Source organism: Pseudophryne corroboree, chromosome 4 (assembly GCF_028390025.1).
Source record: "Pseudophryne corroboree isolate aPseCor3 chromosome 4, aPseCor3.hap2, whole genome shotgun sequence".
Classification (NCBI taxonomy): Eukaryota; Metazoa; Chordata; class Amphibia; order Anura; family Myobatrachidae; genus Pseudophryne; species Pseudophryne corroboree.
The window spans coordinates 360,716,962-360,730,799 of record NC_086447.1 but is presented as its reverse complement, the minus strand read 5'-3'; the positions used below and the strand labels follow the sequence as shown (position 1 = coordinate 360,730,799).

The following is a 13,838-nucleotide window of genomic DNA, read 5'->3' as shown; positions in this document are numbered from 1 at the left end:
TCACTTATTATTGCATTTGGGAGCAGGATGAGATGTTTTGCTAAAGCTACTCAGCGTTCAGCAATTAATATCCCAATATGCACAATCCCAGTAATAAAAAAGAGCAGAATTTGGCTCCCCAGTCCCCAATGCCATTATGTTGCTGTAAGCAAAATACATCTAAAACATGCATAAGTGCGCAACAATAGGTCCATGATATTACAAAATGAAAACTAAGTATTGGCTGGACAACATTTCTCAAGTCTGTAAATGATGCAAATGAATTTTGACTGCAATCAATACACTATTTCCCAAACAAAAGTTGTTCTAATTGAGATCAGGTCACCTTTGCTCTTGCAGCTTCCTTGGTCTCTAAATCCATCCAGTCTAATTCATCCAACCTGTTGTTTAGTATGTGTTTAATGTCTTCAACAAGCTGCTGCACCTGCATAGCGAACACAGATACAGCCACTATTGAGAGAAGCCTGTTATTGTTACATATGCACCAGCTGTGCTGTACAGGAAAGGAATATCTACATGTCATAGTGTGATTTATTGCAGAGAACTGGTCGGGAGAATCTAGCCACCATGTCTGGGATCAAGAACATCCTTCTGTGCATTTAAGAAAAGGCAGGTTATTCGGGATCCGGTCTTTAGGTCCACTGTACTTAGGTCGACACTCATTAGGTCGACCACGATTGGTCGACATGGTCTATAGGTCGACATAGTCACTTGGTCGACATGTGCAAGGTGAACATGGAAAAAGGTCGACACGAGTTTTTCAATTTTTTAATTTTTTTGAACTTTTTTCATACTTTACGATCCACATGGACTACTACTGGGAATAGTAACCTGTGGCGGGTGCAGCGAGGCACCTTGCCCGAAGCATGGCTAGTGAAGCGTCACTTTACCCCGTCACTTTACAAAGAAAATGACACCAACATTTTTTTAAAACTCATGTCGACCTTTCCCCATGTCGACCTTGTTCATGTCGACCTAATGACCTTGTCGATCTATTTTAGGTACAACAATCACCTGTGCCTGGCGCTAAATCATAAAATATATACACTGCTCAAAAAAATAAAGGGAACACTAAAATAACACATCCTAGATCTGAATGAATGAAATATTCTTATTAAGTACTGTGTTCTTTACATAGTTGAATGTGCCGACAACAAAATCACACAAAAATTATCAATGGAAATCAAATTTATTAACCCATGGAGGTCTGGATTTGGAGTCACCCTCAAAATTAAAGTGGAAAAACACACTACAGGCTGATCCAACCTTGATGTAATGTCCTTAAAAACAAGTCAAAATGTGGCTCAGTAGTGTGTGTGGCCTCCACGTGCCTGTATGACCTCCCTACAACGTCTGGGCATGCTCCAAATGAGGTGGCGGATGGTCTCCTGAGGGATCTCCTCCCAGACCTGGACTAAAGAATCTGTCAACTCCTGGACAGTCTGTGGTGCAACGTATCGTTGGTGGATGGAACGAGACATGATGTCCCAGATGTGCTCAATTGGATTCAGGTCTGGGGATCGGGCGGGCCAGTCCATAGCATCAATGCCTTCGTCTTGCAGGAACTGCTGACACACTCCTGCCATATGAGGTCTAGCATTGTCTTGCATTAGGAGGAACCCAGGGCCAACCGCACCAGCATATGGTCTCACAAGGGGTCTGAGGAACTCCTCTCGGTACCTAATGGCAGTCAGGCTACCTCTGAAGAGCACATGGAGGGCTGTGCGGCCCCTCAAAGAAATGCCACCCCACACCATTACTGACCCACTGCCAAACCGGTCATGCTGGAGGATGTTGCAGGCAGCAGAACGTTCTCCTTGGCGTCTCCAGACTCTGTCACGTCTGTCACATGTGCTCAGTGAGAACCTGTTTCATCTGTGAAGAGCACAGGGCGCCAGTGGCGAATTTGCCAATCTTGGTGTTCTCTGGCAAATGCCAAATGTCCTGCACAGTGTTGGGCTGTAAGCACAACCCCCACCTGTGGATGTCGGGCCCTCATACCACCCTCATGGAGTCTGTTTCTGATCGTTTGAGTAGACACATGCACATTTGTGGCTTGCTGGAGGTCATTTTGCAGGGCTCTGGCAGTGCTCCTCCTGTTCCTCCTTGCACAAAGGCGGAGGTAGCGGTCCTGCTGCTGGGTTGTTGCCCTCCTACGGCCTCCTCCACGTCTCCTGATGTACTGGCTGTCTCCTGGTAGCGCCTCCATGCTCTGGACACTACGCTGACAGACACAGCAAACCTTCTTGCCACAGCTCGCATTGATCTGCCATCCTGGATGAGCTGCACTACCTGAGCCACTTGTGTGGGTTGTAGGGAGGTCATACAGGCACGTGGAGGCCACACACACTACTGAGCCTCATTATGACTTGTTTTAAGGACATTACATCAAAGTTGGATCAGCCTGTAGTGTGTTTTTCCACTTTAATTATAAGGGTGACTCCAAATCCAGACCTCCATGGGTTAATAAATTTGATTTTTATTGATAATTTTTGTGTGATTTTGTTGTCAGCACATTCAACTATGTAAAGAACAAAGTATTTAATAAGAACATTTCATTCATTCAGATCTAGGATGTGTTATTTTAGTGTTCCCTTTATTTTTTTGAGCAGTGTATATATAACAATAACAATACCTCTAATACTTCAGACACCAATTAGTCAAATATTTGTATATAGCAGCAGAGGAATAATTGGCTTGTGGATAAAGCCAATAAATCCACCTGAAGAAATCAAGTGTAAAACAAATAGAATAACTTTTTCTCCCTGCGCTATTTATTTAGAATGAAGCAATAGGACATGAATAAACTTGATACAGAAATCTATAATATGATGAGTTTTAATCTCTAATAACTAGTCTCATATATAAAAAACAGTAAAATGTATTCAAGACTACAAACACAATATACATTAAATGCAAAAGAGGTGGATCATATAATTAAAAACTATGTAACGTTATCCACAGTGGATTTCACTGTCTGCTGTGTTACAGAAACAATGTCCGAGTTCCTATAAAGAGCAATCCCGTATGCTTTTGTAGGTAATGTCCCGTAAACGAAACAAGCAATATTGTGCAATGGGAAAAAGATATTTTTTGATCTTTACCAATACAGGTATTTACGTGTGCTCCCAGCAAGGTAGTCAGTTCTGCAGATATGGGGGAGGTGTCCTTCGACCTCGGAGAATTGAATCTGGCACCGGGGCCCAGTACACCGCAGGTGCCTTTAGCCAAGCGAGCTCCCGTCTTACAGCCGCCGCATGTAGCGTCCTCCGCCTCCCTGGAATCAACCTCTCAATAAAGGTGCACATGCTCTCGCAATAGTTTACAGCAACAGGTAAAGGTCCACCGGGTCCTCAAAGGGCAACTTCCCTGACGCGTTTCGCTCCTAACTGGAACTTCCTCATAGCTCGCTTGACTAAAGGCACCTGCGGTGTGCCGAGCCGCGGTGCCAGATTCAATCCTCCGAGGTCAAAGGACACCTCTCCCATATCTGCAGAACGCAAAATGGCCAGGTACTGTACATTATTGTGAATCAGCATATAAACAAAACATTACAGGTTCTGTACTGATCTATACACCATTCTTTGCTTTACTGTATACAGTACGAAAATATGATATAATTAATTTATTCTGTGCTTCTCTTACCTTGGCTTTGCTGGATGATGAGAAATACTCTTCTACAAACAAAGCTCCCAGTGCCATCCCAAAGTGTTTATTGACTTGACTAAGGCACACTTTCCCCAGCTCCATCTGTTTTTCTGAGCCCTCCATCTCCTTAGACAATTCATGAAGGGCATCCCGGAAGGGTGTGGAGAGATGCTCACTCAGGACTACTGTTAGTCGCCATAGCATGTAATTGTGAAGGACACTGTGAGAAGCATTTGATATAATCATATTGGTATAATCACATTGCTCATACTGGCATAATAACATTGTATGATGTTCCATATAGACCATCTGAATTTAAGTGGCATAATAATAATAATAATAATAATAATAATAATAATTTTATTTATATAGCGCTCTTTCTCCAATAGGACTCAAGGCGCTTAACAGATACACAGCATAATATAGTACAGAAAAATAATGAAGTACATTTTTCATAAAATACAGAAGCATGAAGATACTAAAAGAGACACTATGGAAATGCTTGAGTAAACAGGAAAGTCTTGAGTCTACTTTTGAAGGATTCTATAGTTGGGGCCTCTCGCACTGTGCTGGGAAGTGAGTTCCATAGAGTCGGAGCCGCATGACTAAAAGCTCGACCCCCAGATGAATTACGGTAGATTCTAGGTACTGCTAAAAGTCCTTCATCTACAGATCGCAGTAATCGAGTGGGGCAGTATGGGATCAGAAGCTGTTTCAGGTACCTTGGGCCTTGGTCATGTAATGCTTTGAAACTCAGTAAGCCAATCTTGAAGAGGATTCGCCATCTTACAGGCAGCCAGTGAAGGGAGTAGAGGATGGGTGTTATGTGGCTGGAACGGGGCTTGCATACATACAACATTTTCATTATTATATAAAAACTATAAATTTCCCACCAAATATGAGGTGAAATAATTTCATAGACATAAACAATCCCAGAGAGAAAGGGGTAGTCACCATGTCATCCCCTGGCGGTATCCGGACTCTAGGTCGACACACATTAGGTCGACACCTGTTGGTCGACATTGAGTAGGTCGACACAGGAAATAGGTCCACACGACCATTAGGTACACATGAACAAGGTCGACATGGAAAAAGGTCGACATGAGTTTTTTAAAAATGTTTTCATTTTTTTTTTTACTTTTTCATACTTTACGATCCATTTGGACTACAATTGGGAACAGTAACCTTGCCTGAAGCGCGAGCCATGCGAGGAGATGCGGTACACAAATTGGGGTTCCCCGTCACTTTACGTAGAAAACGACACCAAAAAATATATAAAAAACTCAGGCTGACCTTTTTCCATGTCCACCTAATGGCTATGTCGACTCATTCTCTGTGTCGACCTAGTCACTGTCGACCAATAAGTGTTGACCTAATGTGTGTCAACCTAGACACTGTCGACCCTGAGTCCCATAGTCCCCCCCCCCCCACACACACCCCATCCTGGCTGCTACAGGGTTATAAGTACACAGATGAGATGTCAGGAACTGAGGAATTGCTGCTTACAGAGTTAAGCTGAGGAGTTTTGGACATATATTAAGTCAAGATTCTGTTTGCACAGCCCCTTAGAGATAGTCATTCAACAGATTTAATCCATAAATTGTTCTGAACAATGTACATCAGTAATCCTAGTAATTGAAATGGAACATGCATAATCTTCAGGTTCTTAATGAACTCATCCTCCAGGAGTCTCCTTTGTTCAGTGATACAGACAGTTCTGTATACAGTAGAGGAAGGTAGAAAGCAGGAGGTCTATGCACAGCGACAGTTTTGTTATAAGCATATCCTGAGTCATCATTTCCTATAATATCTTACAAAGAAAGCCTGCATTATATTATTTGCCTGTAGTGGGAATGATATATTCCTAATACATTATTGCACAGTGGAAAAAAACCTACTGTTTTATTTTCAGTTCTGTAAAATATACAGCAACCCCCTGCTTTTCATACATAAAGTAATGTCATATTCTAATATTGTTTTATACAGCTGAATTCTAAATGCATTTGCAGTGAGTAAAACCACATTGTGATGCATCTATGCGCGGGCAATAACTACGGAAACATAACGCATTGACATTCAGAACACTCCAAACTCTCACCAGATCAATGACCATTAGCTTAATGTCCCAACCATACAGTCCAGTCTGGGGGAGGCTGTGGTATGTCAGCTGTGAGTCAGCCCAAGGCTGTGTATGACATTAAAAGGAAGGAAGAAGAAATAGAAGAATAATGAATGAGAGGGCCTAGACGACAAAGCAAGAGATGCAGGTTACCAAAGAGAAGGCGAATGTAGAGTGAGAGAAAAATAAAAGATTGATGGCTGAGAATAAGAAACTGAAATAAAAAAAAAGGGAAATTATGGCTAGTAAAAATGTCACAATATGGTGTAATAAGGAAAACAAACAACAAATGTAAATTAAAAACACACAAAAAAAGAAGGACGGTAAATAAGAAAGTAACAAACTATAATGGGGGAAAAAGAAAACTAATAAAATACAGAATGAAAAGAGAGCACTTGGGTCTGTTTTCTAATTGACCTTCCTTTCACCTCTATAGAAACAATAACATTGTTCAGCTTGACCCTGCTGCATTCTTTCTTACCAAATGACCTAATGACTCCCTAAGGACAGATGCCAATAACGGCCCCATTTTTATATCAATGAATGTGTCAGGTGTCACCTCACTGACCGTTATATAAATGAATAGTGTTTTATTGATTTTGCCCAGTGACACCGCTGCACATTGCAGATCTCAAACCTTCAATATCACTTTCAATAACACAGAACTGTCCATCACATGAGCGTATCTCTCATGGGACACTAATCTTTCATATGAAGCTGGCAAAGCTCCCATCCCACCAGTGGCGGATCCAGGGGGGGGGGGGGGGCACTCGGGCCCGTGCCCCCCCTGTCATTTCTGGCCTCCGTCCCCGTTCTCCCCCTGCGCTCCCCCGGCGCCGCGCAGGGAGATGACGGGCGCCCGCTGAGATTGTGTTACCAGCGGGCGCTCGTCTCCCTGCACAGCGGCAGCCGGAGGCAGGAGCTCAGTACTGAGCTCCGGCTTCCGGCGCTGTCACTGTGCGCCGTGCGCTATGGGAGAGACGTCAGTCATGACGTCTCTCTCATAGTGCTGACTGAGGAGCGGACGCCCAGGGAGGAGGAGGAGTCGGACTGCAGCGGCGCTGGAACGGGGCTCGGTAAGTATGTTTTTTTCTTCCTTAATGCAGCGGGGGCATCTCCTGGGGGCAAACTACGGGGGACATTACTACTGGGGGGGCATTAACAAGGGGCATTACTACTGGGGGGGCAAACTACTGGGGGCATTATAACTGGGGGGCATCTACTGGGGGCATCACTACTGAGGGGTCATCTATTGGGGGCAGCTACTGGGGGACATTTTTACTGGGGGCCATCTACTGGGGGCATTACTACAGGGGGGTCATCTATTGGGGCAAACTCGTAGGGGGCATTATTACTGGGGGGTCATCTATTGGGGGCAGCTACTGGGGCATTATTACGGGGGGCATCTACTGGGGGCATTACTACTGGGGGGTCATCTATTGGGGGCAGCTACTGGGGGATATTTTTACTGGGGGGCATCTACTGGGGGCATTATTTCTGGGGGGCATCTACTGGGGGCATCTACTGGGGGCACTACTACTGGGAGGTCATCTATTGGGGGCAAACTCATAAGGGGCATTACTACTGGGGGCAAACTACTGGAGGACATTATTACTGGGGGGCATCTACTGGGGGCAAACTGCTGGGGGACATTATTACTGGGGGGCATCTACTGGGGGCAAACTACTGGGAGACATTATTACTGGGGGGTATCTACTGGGGGCAAACTGCTGGGGGACATTATTACTGGGTGGCATCTACTGGGGGCAAACTACTGGGGGACTATTACTGGGGGCCAACTACAAAGGTACCAACTACTGGCGGCGTAACTACAGGGGCATTACTACTGGCGGCTTAACTACAGGGGCATTACTACTTGGGGGCTAAACTACAGGGGGGGGCAAACTACTGGGGCTTAACTACAGGGGCCAAACTACTGGGGGATAACTACAGGGGCTAAACTACAACGGGGCAAACTACAGGGGGGCATTACTACTGGTGGCTAAACTACTGGGGGCATTACCACTGGGAGGCTAAACTAAAGGGGGGGGGGGGTAAACTACTGGGGTCATGACTGCAGGGGAATTACCACTGGGGGCATAATGACTGGGGGCATTACTACAGGCAACATTACTACTGGGGGCAATACGGGCATTGCAAAAGGGGCACCACTACTTGGGGGTCTATATAAGGGGCACTACCAGTACAGTGGACATTGCATAATGAGCGCTACAACTGTGGGCATTGTATAAGAAGCGCCACCTCACATGCACCGAAGCCGCACGCAAATGTACTTGCCCCTTCCATGGTGCCCCCCCTATCATTTTCTTCTGGATCTGCCCCTGCATCCCACCTTTTACCTGCAATAGGCTTTCCTTTTACATGTTCTTTAAATAATAATAGTAAAGAAACTTTACTTCTTATAAGTATTACAATTTGTTAGATAAGTGAATATTTGGCAAATCACTAGTGAATAGAACAATAAGAATCTGATTTCAAAAAATCAAAACTACAATGTTTTCACATTGCCAGCTCAGAACAACCATTTCCACATACAGATGTAACATAAGTCTGCAAACATATAAGCTCTTGTATCTGCAGACTGAGAAGGCTGAAATGTAGGCATTGACAATCAATTTTTAGAAACCATTGATGGTTGCCAGCTGATGGTAACTAGTTTTACCATAGATGGTAGGGACAGAGATGGTTTCCCATTATCAATGGTTGCCGTGGACCAGATATATATATATATATATATATATATATATATATATACAAAGCAGTCAGCGGCACTCACGGCTCCCAAGCAGCTTTGCTTTGTATATTTATGGACATCCACCTTGTGGTTGTCACCTGGAAGGCACCGGCCTAATTAACATTTATTCAATGGAATGGAGTGCTGCTGATTTATACAGTGTATATATATATATATATATATATATATATATATATATATATTTTTTTTTTTTAAATATCTGATGCTGCAGCTGGTGCACAGAGCTACAAGGCTGTCAGCCAGCCCAGAGGGCCTGCACCGCCCCTGGCTTACACATGCATACAGTACAACACAGTCATCCATCCCAGCTGGAAGACTCGCTGCTTCATGTGAGCCTGGTGTGGGCTGGCCTACTGACTGACAAATAAGTTCAGCCTGTCAAGTCAGGAAGGTGATACCACCATTATAATAAAAATATATAGTGATACCTCCAGTATAATAGAAAGATATATATTAGTAATGCCCCCAATTTAATAACAATAATAAGATTTTAAACCTACCGGTAAATCTATTTCTCCTAGTCCGTAGAGGATGCTGGGGACTCCGTAAGGACCATGGGGTATAGACGGGCTCCGCAGGAGGAGATAGGGCACCTAAAAAGAACTTTGACTATGGGTGTGCACTGGCTCCTCCCTCTATGCCCCTCCTCCAGACCTCAGTTAGAGAACTGTGCCCAGAGGAGATGGACAATACAAGGCAGGATTTAGCAATCCAAGGGCAAGATTCATACCAGCCCACACCAATCATAACCTGGAACATACATAACCAGTTAACAGTATGAACAAACGACAGTAATGGTCCAAGACCGATGTCAACTGTAACATAACCCTTATGTAAGCAACAACTATATACAAGTCTTGCAGAGTTTCCGAACTGGGACAGGCGCCCAGCATCCTCTACGGACTAGGAGAAATAGATTTACCGGTAGGTTTAAAATCTTATTTTCTCTTACGTCCTAGAGGATGCTGGGGACTCCATAAGGACCATGGGGTTTATACCAAAGCATCCAATCGGGCGGGAGAGTGCGTATGACTCTGCAACACCGACTGAGCAAACGCTAGGTCCTCATCAGCCAGAGTATCAAACTTGTAGAACTTAGCAAAAGTGTTTGACCCCGACCAAGTCGCCGCTCGGCAAAGCTGTAATGCCGAGACGCCTCGGGCAGCCGCCCAAGAAGAGCCCACCTTCCTAGTGGAATGGGCCTCAACCGAATTTGGTACCGGCAATCCAGCCGTAGAATGAGCCTACTGAATCGTATTACAGATCCAGCGAGCAATAGTCTGCTTTGAAGCAGGAGTGCCAATCTTATTGGCCGCATACAGGACAAACAAAGCCTCTGTTTTCCTAATTCTAGCCATCCTGGCTACATAAATCTTTAAGGCCCTGACTACGTCCAGGGATCTGGAATCCTCCAGGTCACCGGTAGCCACAGGCACCACAATAGGTTGATTCATATGGAACGAAGAAACCACTTTAGGCAAAAATTGCGGACGTGTCCTCAATTCAGCTCGATCCACATGAAAAATCAAGTAGGGGCTCTTGTGTGAGAGAGCCGCCAATTCTGACACTCGCCTTGCTGATGCTAAGGCCAACAACATGACCACCTTCCAAGTAAGAAATTTCAACTCAACCTTGTTAAGCGGTTCAAACCAGTGTGATTTTAGGAACTGCAACACCACGTTCAGGTCCCATGGTGCCACTGGAGGCACAAAAGGGGGCTGGATGTGCAGCACTCCCTTTACAAACGTCTGGACTTCTGGAAGAGAAGCCAATCCCCTCTGAAAGAAAATCGAGAGGGCCGAAATCTGTACCTTAACCGAGCCTAATTTCAGGCCCATATCCACTCCTGTCTGTAGGAAGTGGAGAAAATGACCCAGATGAAAATCTTCCGTAGGTGCATTCTTGGTCTCACACCAAGACACATACTTTCGCCAGATACGGTGATAATGTTTTATCGTCACCTCCTTCCTAGCCTTTATTAAAGTAGGGATGACCTCTTCCGGAATCCCCTTTTTTGCTAGGATTCAGCGTTCAACCGCCATGCCGTCAAACGTAACCGCGGTAAGTCTTGAAATACACAGGGCCCCTGCTGCAACAGGTCTTCCCTCAGAGGAAGAGGCCAGGGGTCTCCTGTGAGCATCTCTTGTAGATCCGAGTACCAGGCCCTTCGAGGCCAGTCTGGGACAACGAGTATCGTCTGTACTCTTCTTCGTCTTATGATCCTCAACACTTTCGTGATGAGAGGAAGAGGAGGAAACACGTAGACCGATTCGAACACCCACGGTGTTACCAGTGCGTCTACTGCTACTGCCTGAGGGTCCCGAGACCTTGCGCAATACCTCCGAAGTTTTTTGTTGAGGCGTGACGCCATCATGTCTATTTGAGGGGTTCCCCAAAGACGTGTTACGTCTGCAAAGACTTCTTGATGAAGTCCCCACTCTCCTGGATGGAGATCGTGTCTGCTGAGGAAGTCTGCTTCCCAGTTGTCCACTCCCGGAATGTAGACAGCCGACAGAGCGCTTACATGATTTTCTGCCCAGCGAAGAATCTTTGTGGCTTCCGCCATCGCGACTCTGCTTCTTGTCCCGCCTTGGCGGTTCACATGAGCCACTGCTGTGACATTGTCTGATTGAATCAGAACCGGTAGGTTTCGAAGAAAACTCTCCGCTTGTCGAAGGCCATTGTAAATGGCCCTGAGTTCCAATACATTGATGTGTAGACAGGACTCCTGGTCTGACCAAAGACCCTGAAAAGTCTTTCCCAGTGTGACCGCTCCCCATCCTCGGAGGCTCGCGTCCGTGGTAACCAGGATCCAGTCCTGAATCCCGAACCGGCGACCCTCCAGCAGGTGAGCACTTTGCAACCACCACAGGAGGGACCCTCTGGTTCCTGGGGACAGAGTTATTTTCCGATGTAAGTGCAGATGGGACCCTGACCACTTGTCCAGAAGGTCTCATTGAAAAGTCCTTGCATGGAACCTTCCGAAGGTAATGGCCTCGTAGGCCGCCACCATTTTCCCCAGAACTCGAGTGCATTGGTGAACTGACACCCTTTTCGGTTTTAGCAGGTCTCTGACCATGTTCTGGATGTCTTGGGCCTTCTCTATTGGGAGAAAGACCTTCATTTGTTCCGTATCCAGTATCATACCTAGGAACGGTAGTCGAGTTGTCGGAATCAACTGTGACTTTGGTAGATTTAGAATCCAATCGTGTTGGTGGAGCACTCTCAGAGAGAGCGCCACACTGTTCAGCAATTTCTCCCTTGATCTCGCTTTTATCAGGAGATCGTCCAAGTATGGGATAATTGTGACTCCATGCTTGCGCAGGACCACCATCATTTCCGCCATTATTTTGGTGAAAATCCTCGGGGCCGTGGAAAGTCCAAACGGCAACGTCTGAAATTGGTAATGACAATCCTGTACAGCGAATCTCAGGTATTCCTGATGGGGGGCATATATGGGGACATGAAGGTACGCATCCTTTATGTCCAGAGACACCATAAACTCCCCCTCCTCCATGTTGGCTATTATCGCTCTGAGTGATTCCATTTTGAATTTGAATCTTTTTATGTACAGGTTTAGGGATTTCAGATTTAAAATCGGTCTGACCGTACCGTCCGGTTTCGGGACCACAAATAGGGTTGAATAGTAACCTCTTCCCTGCTGGTGCAGGGGAACCTTGATTATCACTTGCTGTATACACAGCGTTTGAATTGCAGCTAACACTACATCCCTTTCCGATGTGGAAGCTGGTAGGGCCGATTTGAAAAATCGGCGCGGGGGCACATCCTCGAATTCCAATTTGTAACCCTGGGAAACTATTTCCAACACCCAGGGATTCAGGTCCGAACTGACCCAGGCCTGACTGAAAAGTCGAAGACGTGCCCCCACCGGTGCGGACTCCCTCAGGGGAGCCACAGCGTCATGCTGTGGGTTTTGGAGCAGCTGGGGAGGACTTTTGTTCCTGGGCACCTGCCGAAGCAGGTGCTCTCTTGCCTCTGCCCTTACCTCTGGCGAGGAAAGAGGATCCCCGACCTCTTTTGGACTTGTGCGACCGAAAGGACTGCATCTGATAGGGTGTTGCTTTCTTTTGCTGTTGGGGAATATATGGTAAAAAATTAGATTTACCTGCTGTAGCTGTGGAAACCAGGTCCGTCAGCCCATCCCCAAACAATACATCACCCTTATAGGGTAGTATTTCCATATGTTTTTTGGAATCCGCATCACCCGTCCATTGGCGAGTCCATAAGGATCTTCTCGCTGAGATAGACATGGCATTAGCCCTGGAAGCTAGCAATCCAATGTCCCTTTGAGCATCCCTCATAAATAAGACTGCGTCTTTTATATGGGCTAGAGTTAGGAATATAGTATCCTTATCCATAGTACCAAATTGATCTGTCAGCTCATCTGTCCAAGCTGCAATTGCGCTACACACCCATGCCGACGCAATCGTCGGTCTTAACACAGCACCCGTATGAGAATAAATACCCTTTAAATAAGAATTTACTTACCGATAATTCTATTTCTCATAGTCCGTAGTGGATGCTGGGGACTCCGAAAGGACCATGGGGAATAGCGGCTCCGCAGGAGACTGGGCACAAAAGTAAAAGCTTTAGGACTACCTGGTGTGCACTGGCTCCTCCCCCCATGACCCTCCTCCAAGCCTCAGTTAGGATACTGTGCCCGGACGAGCGTACACAATAAGGAAGGATTTTGAATCCCGGGTAAGACTCATACCAGCCACACCAATCACACCGTACAACTTGTGATCTGAACCCAGTTAACAGCATGATAACAGAGGAGCCTCTGAGAGATGGCTCACAACAATAATAACCCGATTTTTGTAACAATAACTATGTACAAGTATTGCAGACAATCCGCACTTGGGATGGGCGCCCAGCATCCACTACGGACTATGAGAAATAGAATTATCGGTAAGTAAATTCTTATTTTCTCTAACGTCCTAAGTGGATGCTGGGGACTCCGAAAGGACCATGGGGATTATACCAAAGCTCCCAAACGGGTGGGAGAGTGCGGATGACTCTGCAGCACCGAATGAGAGAACTCCAGGTCCTCCTCATCCAGGGTATCAAATTTGTAGAATTTAGCAAACGTGTTTGCCCCTGAGCAAGTAGCTGCTCGGCAAAGTTGTAAAGCCGAGACCCCTCGGGCAGCCGCCCAAGATGAGCCCACCTTACTTGTGGAATGGGCTTTTACAGATTTTGGCTGTGGCAAGCCTGCCACAGAATGTGCAAGCTGAATTGTACTACAAATCCAACGAGCAATAGTCTGCTTAG

At 45.8% G+C, this 13,838-nt stretch overlaps 1 protein-coding gene across 1 annotated transcript in view; it reads right to left on the bottom strand.

Annotated features, from left to right (window-relative positions):
- Positions 1 to 13,838, bottom strand: part of ECEL1 (endothelin converting enzyme like 1) — a 192,538-nt gene that overhangs the window by 54,777 nt on the left and 123,923 nt on the right. Inside the window, exons 7-8 of the mRNA XM_063916541.1 lie at positions 3,646 to 3,868; positions 326 to 424 (exon numbers count right to left, since the gene is read on the bottom strand). Of these exons, the coding sequence (XP_063772611.1) occupies positions 326 to 424; positions 3,646 to 3,868 (322 nt within the window). The remainder of the gene's footprint in view (positions 1 to 325; positions 425 to 3,645; positions 3,869 to 13,838) is intronic.